The sequence below is a fragment of the Ambystoma mexicanum genome, chromosome 7p (genome assembly GCF_040938575.1).
Source record: "Ambystoma mexicanum isolate Mex_15411 chromosome 7p, UKY_AmexF1_1, whole genome shotgun sequence".
Classification (NCBI taxonomy): domain Eukaryota; kingdom Metazoa; phylum Chordata; class Amphibia; order Caudata; family Ambystomatidae; genus Ambystoma; species Ambystoma mexicanum.
This window is the reverse complement of record NC_090939.1, coordinates 898,774,386-898,791,163: the sequence shown is the minus strand read 5'-3', so window position 1 is coordinate 898,791,163 and position 16,778 is coordinate 898,774,386. Positions and strand designations below refer to the sequence as shown.

The window sequence follows — 16,778 nt, the reverse complement described above, 5'->3', positions numbered from 1 at the left end:
GCAGCAATTCTCTGAGTAAGTGCAGCCTGGGCAGTGTAGCTCTGGGTAGTGCAAGGAGAACAAGGGACTGTAGGGTTACAGTTACAGACCCTAAGTGCATGGTAGGACCAGAGGCAGTGCAGGGGTGACTGATCAAGAAAGAGTCTGGACATAGTGAGACTCTGATGGTAGCCCAGCAACCAGTCGGTACAACAGACAGGTAGGTCAGGTAAGCCAGGAGGGGAGGGAGAGAGAGAAAGCAGAGGAGAAGAGGAAAGTTTTGAGCTGCTTCCCGATATTCAGGTGGTCCGGCTCAAGTTTGAGAGGGGTGGGGAGGCCTTTCCAGAGGGAGGCACCTGAATAGGAGATTTATCTACCCCCTACTCTCTGTCTGGGGAAGTGTCTAACCCTTAGAGAGTTGGAGGTAGCTGATCGAAGGGCTTGAGAAGGAAGGTATTTTGGAAGAGAGCGATAGATGTAGTGTGGGCCTGGGCCCAGAAAGCTTTGTGGACAATGCAAAGGGTCTTGAACTTGATCCTTGCAGCAACCAGGAGCCAGTGGAGAGATTTCAGGGCTGGAGAGATATGATCCCTGGGCTTGAGGCCAAGGATAAGTCTTGCAGTCCTGTTCTGGATTAGTTGCATAGGGCAGAGAGTAGAGGAAGGCAGGTTGAGAAAGAGGCTGTTGCAGTAGTCCAGCCTAGAGAGAAGCAGGACTCTGGAGACAGTGAGCTTCTGGGGGAAAGTGAGAAATGGAAGAGTTCCTTTTAGGAGGAGCAGCTGGTAGTGGGACTTCTTGGCAATGTCTGAGATGTGAGGAGAGAAAGAGAGAGTGGAGTCAAAGATGACAACCAAGTTTTTTGCCTCGCAGGAAGGCGAAAGAAGAGGGCCCAAAGTGGGCGGAGAGAGTGTGAGAGGGAAAGCAAGGGCAGGGGTCCCAATGAGAAGGATCTCCATCTTACTGGCATTAAGGGAGAGATCGGTGCATACACACCAATCCTGAATCGCGGATAGACAGTCAGAAATGAGAGAGAGGAGAGGAGTCTGAGGGGAGCCTAAAGGAAAGCTGCATAAGAGGAGAAGGTAGAAATCAGGTGGGCCAAAGGGGCCAAGACGAGGTTGAAAAACCAGGGTGAGAGGATGGAGCACTGGGGAACACCACAGGTATAGAGAGATGTGGCCGAGAGAAAGGGACCACGGTGCACCTGGGAGGTGCAGTCCAAGATGAAGGAGGTCAGCCACTCAAGGGCCTGATCCGTGATGCCTAGGTTCTCATGGAGTCGATTAGTCAGGATGGCGAGCTTGACCGTGTCGAAAGCAGAGGAAATATCAAGGAGGATGAGGACAGAAGGAATGCTGTAATTAAGGTTAGAGAACAGATCCTCACAGGTGTTCAGGAAAACATTTTCCATGCCTCTGGAAGATAGCCAGATTTATTCCAACAGTTTGCCCAGGAAAGGGGTGATGGATATTGAGTGATAGTTTTCCAGGCAGGCAGGAAAGGCAGGCGGCTTCTTGAGGAGTGGGTGCACAGGAGAGTGCTTAAGGGGAGAGGGGAACATTCCAGTGGTGAAAGAGTGATTACAGAAATCAGCCAAGGCTGGAGCGAGGGTGTCAATATGGTCCTTGATGGTTCTAGAGAAGCAGGGGAGCACCTGTTTGGACAACACTTTCAAAGATCGGACTTGTCTAGAAACCTCATCAGGTTTTGTCAGATAGAAAGAGGAGAAAGGAGGAAGAGAAGTAGAGCTGGCCAATGGGGTGCCAAGAGAGGAAGAGGAGATGGGGGACTGGATGTCCTGAGTTTTTTTTAGTGGAGAAGTGAGAGAACAGAGCCATACAGAGGGCCTGGGAGGGCCCAGGAGAGGTTAAGACTGCAACAGGATTGACCAGTTACTTACAGATTGTAAAGAGTTTGGCCGTGTTGTTAGAGGCCACAGAGACGCAAGCTTGAATGTATGTTCTCTTCTTGATAAGTGTTATTGCTTCGACTGGCATTTTGGTGCAACCAGTCTAGGTATGTCTAAATGTGGCCTGGCATGCTTTACTGTAATGTTATTACACTGGTCTACATTGTGCAGCCAGTTGGACATATTTTCATTGTGGCATGGCATTTTTAATAGCAAAGCATTAATGTTCCTGTGCACTGTTGGTGACTTGCATGTATTGGATTGGTGTTACCCTACAAAACCATTGCAAACACTCTGGCTTTTTAGCCAATTTTTCTCAGAATGTGTGATGTATATTGCATTAAAACACATATTTAGATATTTATCCTAGTGCAGTGTGTGGCATACCCCTTCAACAGCACATTTGTGAGTATTGCGTAAGCGTGATAATCTAGGCAGGCCCAGAGTGTGGCGCGACCCGTGATTTGTTGCTGAGTTGGGGGGGCCCCCTCAGCATGGCTCGCAGGGGGCCCCCCACATTTTGTGTTACACCACTGAATCACTTAGATGAATTGCCTATAATAAATGAAATGTTAATGTTGACAATTTATGCACAATGTCAAAACATATAGGGCCTCATTCCGAGGTTGGAGGTAAGTACTGGTCGTTTCCGGTATGGCGGAAAGTACGACTCCGGCAAGGTGACAGACCGCTAATTGCGTCCCATTCCGACCTCGCGGACACGCGCTTTTCGCCATGCCGGAAAAGTACCTAGCGGCATGCCGCAAAACCCCCCGAAAAACCCCTACCGGCCTGCTGCGACACGTACATTACAACACCGCCATGGAAGCAGCAGCGACAGTAAATAACGGGGACCGTAATATACGGATCCCGTAAATTACGGTCACCGCAAAACAACGGAACCGGAAATTACGTCATCGCACAGGAACGGGAAGGAGCGCGGCGGCCATCTTTAAAAACACAGTCCATTGCCATCCTCATCAGGCAGCACCCTTGGGAGCAATCCGAAGTTGGGGAAAGCATCAGGAACCCAGGAACTATGCCTAAAGCACCTAAGAAGTCTGCGGACCGGCTCCGCAAGAAGCGATTCTGCCCTGATGAGCTCCAGGTCATGGTGGACTACCTGGCAGAACACGCTGACGTGGTGTTCAGCCCCGACATGCGGCGGGAGTCCACTATCGGCAAAAAGAACATCTGGGCAGAAACCGCCCAAAGGGTGAGCGCTGTAGGCTCCACCCCTCGCACCCCCAAGGACTGCCGCAAGCGGTGGGATGACTTGCGGGTGCGGGTGCGAGGACTCCTCACTGCCAACAGGAGTCAGGCCATGCAGACTGGAGGGGGCCCAAGTTCCCCTGTGCGACTTGAGCCATGGGAGGAGACATGCGCCGCAATGATTGGCACGGAATGCATAGAGGGCATCGGTGAAATGGACTGCGGGGCAACGTCGTCTGCCGATGGAGGTGAGTGTCCAAAGTCAACACTGCCAATGGCAATTGCATGATGTAGACTCCCCCAAAGGCCATAAAAGGCACCTTGTCATGTAGCCACCCCCCCATCCAACTAATGCAGAGTCAACTGCAACGCAATCAAGGGCCAAGTGCAAGTACATAACACACATCAACCATAGTGCAGTAACTTGCACATTCCATCATGCATATTGTGCATCAGGTTCGGCAGTGTGTGAGTCAGACTGCACATTACTATGGCAGGATGAGTCACTCCGACACATGCGTACACATGCGTACATTCAATTCACATTCATATGTACTAGTACTGTTGCAACGCCCAGAGGGCCACAAACCCCAAATTACAGAAATGTGAATGCAGCGATCTATGCAATTAGCGCATCATACAATCACTCATGTTGTCCCTCTCCTCTACCCCCACAGGCACCGATCATGACAGCGGGGATACCCAGACCACCCGTCCATCCACCTCCACGTGCAGAGGCCGGTCCCGGAGCATTCCAGCACGGAATAAGAAAACAACCCAGGCACCACAAACGCCAGTGGAGGATGCACCACCACAATCCCTCCCTGCCTCGGCACCTGCCACATTAGACACCCCAAGGTCGGCAGAATCAAGCATTGCTGGGGAGTTGGCAGCTACGGCCACCCAGGAGAATGTGGACAGCCCCTTATCGATCTGTGGTGCCACTGAGGAGGACTTTTACCCCACAGTCCACACCCCGGAGCCCACCAATGTCCCCCTGCCATCAAGCAGTGACTCTGTGGAGCAGGAAACACCTGGCCGTAGTGCTCCGGCAGATCCTGGACCTATTCCACCAGTTGAGGCCATGCCAGGGCAGGTAGGCCCAAGACCCGCCAGGAATGTACCTACATACATTGATGAACCACGTGCACATCAGCTGACGGACCTCATCAATGTGTTCATGGAGGACACCCGCCAGGCCAGGGTGGAATGTGTGGATGAGCTAAGGCAGATGCGTCAGGCGGTCACTGACAGCAGCAATAGGTTGTGTGCGGTCCTGGGACGCATCGCGGATGCCCTGGAGGCTGCACCTCCCACACGACAGCCCCAGCGGGAGGACACACCGTCACAGTGCTCCTCCACCCAGACCAGCCCGCTCCGACGCTCATTGCGTACATTGCGCCGGCCCAACATGGATCCCCCTGGCTCTGGGGGAACGCCTTGAACATGCTGGCACACACATGTGGCCTATGTTGGCCTTATGGCACTATTCTGGGGTTGTTGTGGGTGAGGGGGAGGGGAGTGAGGGTGTGTTTGGGAGTTGGGGGGAGGGGGAGGGTGGTGGAGGTTTTGTTGTACACGTTTCATGACAATTATTCAATACACTGGTTGTTCATAATGTAAAACGGAGTGGACATTGATCATTGCGCAGGTGTCATTTGATGTCTCACAGTGCATGGAAGGCAACATTTGCATCCTGGGGAGTCCGTGGTTGGTATATGTAGTCCCTTGTGTGCTTGAGGGCATCCAGCACTTGGTTCAGTATCCGGGTAAATAAGGGTTGTGATATACCATGCATGTGCCCCACTGTGTGCCGGTAGGTGCCTGTGGCAAGGAAGTGGAGCACAGTCACTACCTTCAGTGGAGGGGGGATGGCAGAGCTTTATTCTATGAAACTCACTATGTCGTCATGTATCAGGTCCACTATGGTGGTGATGGTGTCATGGTCAAGCCGGTACAGGGTGTGGATCTGATGTGGTGTTAGGTTGAAGGAGGTGGCTCAGATGCGAGGGATTGGGGGCTGCCGGCGTGGTAACGGTGGATGCACTGGTGGTGCATGCTGGGCCTGTCTCACCCTCCGTCTCCTCCTGTGTGTCCTCTGTGGTTGGGGCTGTGGTTGTTGTTGTTACTGCCTTGCAAGCAAGGCCTCCAGCTCCAGTTGTGCCACTACTATTGGTATCATCTTGGTGTGGGAGAGGGTGTGGTGTGTGGGTATGCTCATTTTGTGCTGTGCCAGACTCCATTGGCTACACCTGTGCTGATTGTGTGCACCTGTGGCTGTGGAAACCACTGCTCAGTGTTCTTAACTCCTTCTCTGAGATGCCTGTATGTACTCCATGCCGGTAAGGTACTTTACGGCCTTAAGGAGACCGTTATTTACGTGTGCTCCTTACTTGCGATCAGCTCCGGTTTACGCCATGCCGTTGATTACGCCATGGTGGTGTGCGCGCGCGACCCATGACCGTAAATTACGGCATTGTTGTTTACGGTGCCGTAATTTACGGTCTGAAGGGTCGGAATGGCATGGAGCGGAAATCCATGCCGGTAAATCATTACCGGCATGGTTTGTACCTTACCTCCAACCTCGGAATGAGGCCCATAGTTATTCTTATATATATTCAAGGAAGAAAACGTTAGTTGTTGGGATGTTAAGGTGAGAATGCAACAAAACCCCTGAAATTCAGCTAAAGCCACCTTAACTTCGCGCCCCCTGTTGCGCAGCCTATGACCACAATAATGACAACACAGATCACATCACTGATGACATCACTAATTATATGTTGTATGAGAACACTGAAGACATTTTATTATTGTAAAATATACAGTGGACATGGCCAAAAGATGTACAAACTGCTAAAGGTCAAAGGCCATGGCTAGTGGCCCATTTATATGTTAGAATATACCGTCCGCATAGCTCAAAACCGTCGCCACAGGCTAGTATTGTGCTGAAGACCATGGCTAGTGGCTGGTTAGTGTATATAATATACAGTGGGCACGGCCGAAGGCCATCGCTTATTGCATTTTAATGTCGTAAAATATACAGTGGACATGGCCAAAAGATGTACAAACTGCTCAAGTTCAAAGGCCATGGCTAGTGGCCCAATTTATATGTTAGAATATATAGTGGGCAAGCCAATGATAGTGGCCACTGGCCTGTATTGTGCTAATGTCCATGGCTAGTGCCTGACCAGTGTATATAATATACAGTGAACACAGTTGAAAGCTGTACCAATGGTAAAGGCCACCATCTATGGTTGGTAGCCTGTTAGTGTTTTATAATATTCAGTGCACCTGGGTGAAGATTGTCGCCACTGTCCATAACTGGCAGCCATGACTAGTACCCATTCATGTGTTAGAATATATTTGGCCATGCACACTGACCATGGCTGAAGGCCATGTTTAAGGCCAGTCATTGTTGTGATTTAATTAGTGTTGTCACCAGTGATGCATCAGTGATGTGATTTGTAATGTCACCAGTGTTCTCATACAAAATGTCATTAGTGATGTCATCATGTTTTTCTACAAAGGCTTTCGAGTTATTTTATTTTCATTTTGTATTTCCCCTCAGGCTCGAACTGGCCTAGAGGGAAATAGGGCAATGCCACAGAGACTGCGGGCACAGAATGGTAGAGTGGGCAAAGTAGGCCAGTTGTTTGGCTAAAGAGAGCCAGCCAGTCTGAAGCATTAGTTCATTGTGCAGCTATTAGTTATGACCAGTGTTCCTAAACGTACATTCATTAAAATGTACAAATTGCCTCTTAAGGAATACTCAAAGATTCTGTCACAGGAGGAACAAATTGCCATTCTCAAGTGGTGCCAAAGTCAACGTGACGTCCTCGTCCGACCCTGTTTCCCCTGTTATCTTTGTGGCTATTTCAAGGTTTGATTCCTTGGCCCAGACACCTTGTCCTTTCTTCCTTGTCAAAGTCCTTGACATAAAAGCCGTTTAAAAAATAAAAAAAAAAGACCAAACAGACTTACCATAGTATGATCCCCAAAACAAGTCCTGAAGAGAGAAAAAGAGAAACAAATAATCAAATAAGAATTCTCAAAGAAACCGCGTACATTTATGATATGATATTGTATTTATATCGCGCTCATACACAAATACATTTAATAAACGTTTGCTATAAGTATTATTTTTTCCAGCCTGTGACCAGCACTGATTGTGAAATTATTATAATCATTATTCATTGTATTAGTATTATTATATTTATTGAGCACACGTCTAGGCAAGCAGCAAGTCGTGGGTGAAAGACACACTGAGGGAAGCAAGGATAGAAGGGGGGGGGCGGGCGAGCAAAGGGGGTAGGACTAGGGCGGTCAATTTGCCAGCAAGGGATCTACAAGCAACCAGGAGAAGAAACATTGGGGGTGGACAGAACACACGGCCTCAGGTTAGGTGGTGAGTGCAGGGTGCGTGGCCACAGGTGTGGAAGCACTATATTCCCTGCTGTTCCAGTAGCATCTGGAAGCCAGGGCTACGCTGGCTCCTGCGCAGAGGTCGCGCGCACATTTCCTCGGTTTCCTTCGATTGCAAAATCCCACAGGATACCGGGGCTGCGTGCACACAATGGCGCCTGCGACGCTTTCCTGTTTTTCCAGGAAGGCACGGGGGCCTGTGTTCCCGGCTGGACTCTGGAACAAAGCTTGCTCCATTTTTGTGTGCGTACAGGACAAAAATCACGTCTACAGTCGGTTTGGAATTTAATCAATCTTTGGCAATGCGTTCAAAGATTTTACATTTTGCATACGTAATACTTAGTTAAAAAAATCAGACGAATATTTATCCCAAACATTTCTTTTTAAATTATTTTATTTTAAAAAATCCAACATTGTTTAATACAAGAAGTAATAGTTTGAAATAAGAAAAGCTCACTTTTATGCGCCCAGATGGCTGAGGGTTGGGTGCGCAATACAAATGTAATAATAAATAAATAAATAAGTGTGACTTGTTCTAATGCCAGGTGTTAGACAGAGGGGTATAAGAAATTGCTTCCCGGTCTTCTCTCCCTCTTACTTCACCCTTGCCCATGCTGTGCTTTCCAGCAGATTAAGGTGTGGTTACGCCAGGCAGGGACACAATGTGCCAAGGACAAGGACTGAGCACCTTGAAACTGCTACATGGGTGATTCAGCGCTATACAAAAGCATAGTAAAATAACATAAAATGAACAACCAAGTAAGCAAAGAGGAAATGTAAACATGGATCCTTTCGTTTGACAAAGCAATAGCAAGGCTCAAGGACAGAGAGCAAGCCTAGCTGTGAATGCTGCATTCCGCCTCCCTCCAGTCCCACCTTTCCCAATCCTCTCCCGCTTCAACTTCTCTCTGCCTCTCGTGGTGTTACACTTCAAATCCACTATCCTGATCCTTAGGCCTTTACCCTTTTCTCGCCTCTGCTCCTTTTTTCATACTAATTGTGCTGTGAAGTAAGTAATTTTGCATGTTGGCGCTGTACAAAATCAAACATGAAATTTAAAAGAAAAAGGCAAAAAGGCCCCTATACATATTCCAATGGGATTGCACCATTATACAAGGCGTCTGTGTATCAGGCCCCTGGTCTGCTCAGTAACCTGTAGTCAATCTGAAAGGTCATCTGTGTTATATTCTCTGCGGATGCTTGTTTATTGGGGGGCTGGCATGCTCACACTGAGAGCCAATGCTCCTCTTTTAAAATTCTCTGGAAACGCTTAGCTTGACATTGCCAGGACCCAAATGGATTGACAGACGCCATAGTCATTGCAGCCAAACATCAAAAGCCTTTGGCTTCCCGAATAAAAATATTAAGGTTTAGTCTTACAAATATTTCAATGTTAGGGTGGTTGTTGTGAAAAATGAAATCAGCCCCAATCCCAGAGAGCATTAGTGATCCAGATGCAGTCATTCTAATGTTTTTTAAATGCTCTTTGATTTCATGTAAGCAGCCAGAAACACTCATTGGGGTTATTTGTCCCCTTCCTCCATTTCATTGGGATATTTTGAAAGAGGAGAATAGCAGTGTCCCAGAATATCCATCTTGAAATAATAGCCTTCTATCTGAAATAATGCATATGGTTATTCTTTGTTTTGATAACGTTCTTTGCTCAGAACAGAGATCGGCATTCTTACTAGGAATACAGTATTTACTAGAAATATACCATTTTAAAAAGAGGCAATTAAATAATGTCCCTTTTTAATAGCTTCTTTTGCTAAAGCAAAGCACCCTCTGCCCCTTAAATATATCGGTGCTGTTTCTCTGGTCGCACTGCCGTCATCAAAAGCTGGGCTGGCTTTGGCAAATGCACACCCGACAAGAGAGAGACAGGCAGAGAGAGAAAGAGAGGGGAAACAAAGCGCGAGATGGGCAGATGCAGATGCAGGGGGCAGAGAGAGAGCGAGAAAAAGAGAGCACATTAGTTTTCCATTGATCATCAGGGTCCAGCTCGTATCCTTTAAAATATAATGGTGCTAACATTCACCCCTGCCTAAATCTATTGCACACAACAATTTGGTTGGTACAGGTCTCGGGAGGATAGCTCAGCTGCAACATGTTCTCCTTGGAAACAAGACGGCACGAAGCAACACAGGTTCGACAGGTTTGATCCCCCGGTCCGAGCTTAGAAACCTCTGGGTATTAAGCGCGTTATAAATATGCAACGAAGACATATTCCTGTAACAGCGCCTCAATGCCCCTGGGCTGTGTGAGTGCTTAAAAATGCAAAAAAGAAATAATTAATCCCTTCCAAGGCACAAATCAGCCAAAATATCAGTATGTGAGTCCTTTGAATTTCTAAGATCTCAGGGATCAAGCCTTAGCTCTTCAATTTTGGAATGTATAAGGAAGTTCATATTTATGCCGACATTATACCGCCAGCAGATTCATGCCGGCTTTGATCTTTTGGGTGACTACATCAATGGTTCTGTGTGCCAAGGTGTCCCTGTATTGTCCCATTGCTCTGGTCATTTCAGGGGTTCTCCCAAACACGCCTTCTTGGCTCCCTTTCTCTCACATGCCCCCCACCCCTGAATCATTTATCTCTGTGCACGCTTCATTTTGGTGGGCTACCCTCACTAGGTGAGGGGGGATAGCTCAGGGGCAACATGCTCGTCTTGGAAGCACGTCAACACAGCGCAACACAGATTTGAATCCCGATCCTGCGCTTAGAAAGCAAACACAGCACAACACAGGTTTGAATCCCGATCCTGCACTTAGAAACCAATCTCTGGTATTAAGCGTGTTATAAAAGAACAATTATTATAATAATAATACCCACCAGCCCTCTGTGCTTACTCCCCGTTGTCCCCACTGAAAGCCCCTTACCAATCCTTGGTTGTTATTCTGGGTCACTTTCATACCCATTCCAACTTACCTGACTGTTGCCCTCTTGCCCCAGCTGTCCCTCCATTCCGTGTCTTGCTTTCTGGCCTTCCTACGGTTTCGGCTTCCGGCATGCCACCAGAATTTCCATCTTCCTAATCTCCCATGGGAGACTGTTCCATAGTTTAGGTCCGTACACAGAGAATCTGCGGTCACCTCTATATACACAGGAAGATGAAGGAATAGCCAGAAAGTGTTTATCCTGTGATCGAAGTGCCCGTATTGACTGATAGAAATTCAATTTTTCCGTCAGATATGCAGGTGCTAGATTGTCAAGGCTCTTGTATATCAGACGATGGATCTTAAATGTAATCCTATCCTCCACTGTCAGCCAATGTATAGAGCGGCGTAACCCAGAAATAGGCGTGGACTTCCTTACTCCAAACACCACTCTAACAACGGCGTTCTGCGCTTGTTGAAGTCGCTGAACTTTGTTTGGCCGGAACATCAGCTAGGTGGCTGTTAAAATAGTCCAGCTGTGAGTGAGGAGTGTTTATACCCGTGTTTTTAGTTTTGCCTTTTAGGTGCCACTAAAGTCCACCAAAACTATTGCATTAGTGTACAGGTAGGTGAGAGTTCAGATATGAGGAGAGACACACAGCTTGTAGGTGTCGTTTGGTTATGTACAAACCAATTGACAGTCCATGGTCATGGCAAACCCTATGGACATTCACACCCACTCTCTGCCCCTCCCCACTCAAAGCACATTTTCCTGGGATCTCTTAAAGCTCGCTTTTTCAAGATGTTTCTTTGGGCCTTATTATGAGGGCGGCAAGGCAGTAAAAACGCCTATGATGCAGTATTAATTCTGTTACCGCCATGTTACTGTTGCATTACCGCACTGCCGTATTATAGGTTTGGTGGTAAAGTGGAGTATTGTCCTCCAGGAAAATGCAGGAGGTAAATCCTCCACCTTACCACCAGAAACGGGCAAAATCGGCAGAATGCCCGACGACAGTATTACCGCTGGCAGTAATTCCCCTTAAATCCCCATGGAGTCCAAAAATTGGGACTTTCACTGCCCTGCGACTAATTGTAATTCCACAGTAAATTCGCAGGACCAAGTGGCTGTAACAGACATTCCATTTGGAGGTATTTTGGTGGATTAACGGCTGAAATACCACCAAACACATAATCAGGCTGCTTGTGCTCAAAGTGCCTGCCAGTGTTATTAGGAAGTAGCCTTCTGAGAATGAATGACTTAATTGAAGCTGTAAATGTGCTAACGCTGGAAGTAAAATGCCTGAACAAATGTGATTTCAGCCACTTGACTTATAAACAGTGGGCGTGTTCTTCCCTGAATGCGTGTCAGAAGAAAGCATTGGCAATGCCCACACTTTTGGCTTGTGTATTTGCAGTATGCAGCCTTTATAACGAAAATGTTATAAAGAATGAACATATATCAAATATTTTACAACGAAACATTTTATGAAGAATGCACTTAGGGGTGGGTGTAAAGGGTTCAATCTTGTGGGGAAACCATTGGGTGCGTTTTAGGGGTGGGAAAATGTGGGTTAGTGGGGATCCCCCCAAAAAAAAAAATCGTTATATTTTTCATGAGAAAAGTTTCTTTATAAGTGCATTCTTCCTAAGCTGTTTCGATATAAAGACATGCAACCGTATTTGCCAGGAAATGCTATTTAATGCCCGGGTACTTTCACCATTTTGCAGCTAAAGGCCAGTTACTACCACTACATTATATCCACACAAAAGCCTAAACTGACATTGCCAATGCTTATTGTTTTGTGCCATTTGGAACGTTCTTGCACTTTGTCCTTCTGGATGCCACTGCCGACTCTGACGAATGGTGTCCGGAAGTCAACGACGCAGCAGTTTGAATGTTGTTCCTCTTCATACTCCTCCGGTCAGTGCACTGCCAGATAAACAGTGAGCACCTGCACTTCGACCTATGCACTATGTTAGCTGTTCTTAAAATCTGCAGCTATTTCACTGAAGAGTTTATTTAAAAAGTCAATTTGTTTTGACTCAATTCGTTTTTTTTCTGCCAATTCTGCTCCAGGATGGAAAATCCAGTTGGATGTTCGTTGTTCGCTCCATTTTTAAAAAACACATTTCATTGGCCCTCATTACGACCCTGGCGGAAAGCGACTGACCGGAGTGCCACAGCGTAAATAGCGTTTCCGCCATTGCACGAAGGAGCAAAGTGCGGCCCATTCCGACCCATCGGGCACGAGCACCACGGCATGGCGGAAGTGCAAAGTCCGCGATGGCGGAAATGACCCCAAAACGGCCCACACCGCCGCCGTACGGCGCCCTAGGTGCAATACCGCCACCCCTCTTAGCGGTCACCGCAGTGTGCGCCTACCGGAAAGTACGGTGCCCGGAAATATACGGAAACGGAAGTTAAAACATGGGCCCGGAACGGGAAACATCCCGGCGTACACCTATAAATACACTAAAACCACACAACCACTAAAATCACTACCCTGAAACACACCCCAACCCGTCAACCACCCTAGCGAAACCAAGAAAAATGGGAAAAGTAGCGAAGAAAGCGTGCGACCGCAAGCGGCAGGTCCACTTCTCCCGTGAGGAACTCACCGTGCTAACAGAGACCCTCCAGGAGAATGCTGCCGTCGTCTTCTGCACGCAAATGACCAGGACGGCACTTGCAAACAAGAAGGCCATATGGGCTCTGGTGGCACAGCGGGTAAGTGCGGTGGGGACCGCACCCCGCACCCCACAGCAATGCCGCAAGCGATGGGACGACCTGCGGATACGCGTCCGCAGCATACTCTCTGCCAACCGCAACATTGCCACAGCCACCGGGGGAGGTCCTGAATCACCCATCAAGTTGACCCCCTGGGAAGAAATCTGTGCCTCCACCATCGGAATGGAGAGCATAGAGGGAGTCGGAGGGATGGAGAAAGGAGTGCAGACATCCGAAGATTCAGGTAGGTGGGCCAGATAAAACAATGCCAAATCCACACAGTCCATCCATGTGAAGTACCATGCGTCCACATAGTGCAACAGAAACACATGTCCAGGAGAACGTCCACACACATCGGCCTGATAGCGCACGTTAAAACCCACAATAAATACATAAATAATTAAAAACCCCTAATACACGCACTACACGTGCAGCAGGCACACCCTAACTGCAGGCTGCCAAACAACTGCACCCTCACTCCACACACAAATCAAAGCACCTCCAAGGCCCCGACCCAAATCACCCTCAGGTACCACCCCAATGCATGTGATACAATGCCATTCCAATTCCCACAGACCCATCAATAACCCTCGCCCTCCTTTACTCCACCACAGGGTCCGATCCAAACGACGAGCTACAGGACACCCCTACCAGCACACCTGCAAAGAGGGCCAAGACCAACGGCCAGAGACCCTCCACCTCAGCTGCACGCATCAAGACACGGCAGCAGCACAAATCAGGTGGCAGCACAGAGGAGGGAACATCAACAGGCACCCCAGCAGCCAGCATGCCCACAACACCACCACCACAGGTCCCCCCAATGGATGCCACAGAAGGCACTGCCTCTGGTGGCAGCAGCACCATAGGTGACACCCCATTGATGGCAGCATGCTCGGACACAGAAAACGGGGATGCCGAAGTCAGATCCATCCATGACCTGTCCCAATCCCCCTGTCTGTCCCATCCCGTACAACATGAGGATACCACGCAGGGGCACCCACAAGACGACGACTGGCCATCCCCCACAAGCCCTGTGGCAAGGCAACATGAGGACAACAGCCCCTCTGTGACACCCCCGCAAATGGCCATGGCCCAGCAGAGGCAACAGTCCCTCGACCAGTTGATCGAACAACAGCAGCAACTGGCCACGCTCCTCAAGGACCATGCTGATGAATGTGGGGGCACTAAGGCAGACATAGAAACATCAACTGAGACACTTAGGGCACAAATCGAGAGTAGCACCGAGAGCCTGAGAGTCCAAATGGAGAGTAGCACCGAGAGCCTGAGAGTCCAAATGGAGAGAAGCACCGAGAGCCTCAGGGGGGAACTGCATGCGACGGCCAAGGACGTATGTGCCGAACTTGCCGCAGTGCGCCGTGTGCTCACTGAGCTCTCGCAAACCCTTAGGGATATGCATGGACGTGAGCAGGCAGACACATCATCCGTTGCAAGTTCCGTCCAGGGCAGCCCCCAACGTAGATCTGGAAGGAACCTGCGCTCCACAGGCAGGGGTGCCCCTGATACCCGCAGAGGGGGCATGCAATAGCGACAGCCCACTGACAATGAGCATCTTTGGACACTGGTGTTCGGGGGGGAGGTAGGAGGGTGGAGGGGGTGTGTTGGGCTCACTTGGGTGGCGGGTCGATAGGGTGTTCAACATGACATCACATATGCCATAAAAAGTGCACGATCAACCAATGAGATGTGTGGACATTGATCTTTGTGTACTAGGCCATCATAGGCGTACAGTCCATATTGTGCATGTCCCAGACACACGCAGTGCCACGAGTCCCGTGTCCATGTATCAGCCACCAGGCGTGAGTGCTAGAAGCATACATCAATGAGATGCTGACGAATGTCACGGGCCTCCGGTGCCTCGCAGACTCCATGAGGTGCTGCCACATCCCCACCCTCATCATGACCATCTTCAGGTGCTTGCAGTTCTGCGTCAGGGGGCATGGGCACATTTCTACGTACGCACATGTTGTGGAGCATGACACATGCCATCACCATCTTTGCAACCTTCTCATGGCGGTACAGGAGTGCCCCGCCAGACCTGCTGAGGCAGCGGAAACGGCCCTTCAGTAGGCCGAATGCCTGTTCTATGACTACACGGGTACGTGAGTGGGCATGGTTGTAGTCCTCCTCATGCTGGTCCCGTGGGTTCCGGACTGGTGTGAGGAGCCATCTCTTCAGTGGATATCCAGCATCACCTGTATGTGGACGAGAAACGTATGATGTGGAATGCCATTGATACGTACGCACACCCCCCCCCCTTCCTGCCAGGTCATTGCCAATTCACATACCCCACATCATCATGCATGTAATGAGACTCACCGAGTAGCCAGGATCTGTTCCCTGCGTGTCGCTCCATATAGCGTGGTATTGTAGAGTTCCTCAAGACCATAGAATCATGGGTTGATTCAGGGATTCGGGCACAACAATGTGTAATGATCCTGTTGGAGTCACACACCATTTGTACATTCAGGGAATGAAATTGTTTTCGGTTGCGGTACTGGGCCTCCATGGCATGTGGGACGACCAATTCAACATGGGTGCAGTCGATGGCACCAATGCAACCCGGTATGCCGGCAAGTGCATGGAATCCCACTTTCGTGTTTGTAATTTCCTGCTCTGAGCGTGGTAGGGAGATGTAGTCGTCTGCGTGCTGCAGGAGGGCATCGAGCACTTGCAATAGTGTCCGTGAGAACAGTGGCTGAGAAATGCCATGCAACTGTCCGACTGTGTGCTGGTAGGTGCCTGTGGCCAGGAAGTGGAGTACAGACACCACCTTCAGTAGGGGTGGGATGGCGGTTGGGCTATCTATCATGCTGACAAGGTCAGCCTGTGTCATGTCCACAATGGCGGCTATGGTGTCCCGGTCCAGACGGTAGAGGGTGTTGATCTGCTCATCAGTGAGGTTGAACGGATGTGCTCGGAGGCGTGGGATTGCGGGCTGCCTGCGTGGTGGTAGTGGCTGTGCTGGTGGGCCTTGCTGGCCCTGCCTTGGCCTCCTCCTCCTCCTGCGTCTCCTCCGTGCGGCTGGTTGTAGTTGGTGTTCGTCTTCTTCTTGGAGTTGGAGCACTTGCAGTGCTATCAGGTCCCCCAGGGCCAACATCGCGAGTCCTGCCGGTAGCATTTCGGTGTGGTTGTGGGAGGAGACTGGCTGTGCAATTTATGTGTTTTCAGGCTGTATGGCCTCCACCTGTGGTGATTCATTCCACCTGTGCAAACTGCTCTCCCCTTTGGCCGAGCACGTCACGCGCACAACGCTGCAATTCGGGGAATGGTATCTTGCTATTGCTATCATGTATTTGTACCCGATGGCCGTGTAAGATTGGTTGATATGTTCATTCTGCTGTGGTCCCATTGTTTCCCATACTATCTGTGCAGTCGCGAACAGACTTGTGAAGGGTCAGTGGAACGTAGTACTCGAGTAACGGTGGGCCCTCATGCATCACTGTACCGAGTTGCAACGACGGGCGGGGCGTCCCATTCGTGGGTGAAGGCAGTTGCCATTTTCACACACAGCCGCACTCGATGGAATAATTAGTGATTTCAAACGGCCACAGATGCCTTTCCGACGTGGTGTTGCAAATGAGGAATTCGAAGGGCGGCGCTTTCGGTTTCCAGCTAGCGGCGAGGAGA

The 16,778-nt window shown here is 49.4% G+C and overlaps 1 protein-coding gene across 1 annotated transcript in view; it reads right to left on the bottom strand.

Moving 5' to 3' along the window:
• The window catches only part of PROZ (protein Z, vitamin K dependent plasma glycoprotein), a 248,373-nt gene that overhangs the window by 137,064 nt on the left and 94,531 nt on the right, over positions 1 to 16,778 (bottom strand). The window contains exon 3 of the mRNA XM_069637169.1: positions 7,082 to 7,106. Within this exon, the coding sequence (XP_069493270.1) occupies positions 7,082 to 7,106 (25 nt within the window). The remainder of the gene's footprint in view (positions 1 to 7,081; positions 7,107 to 16,778) is intronic.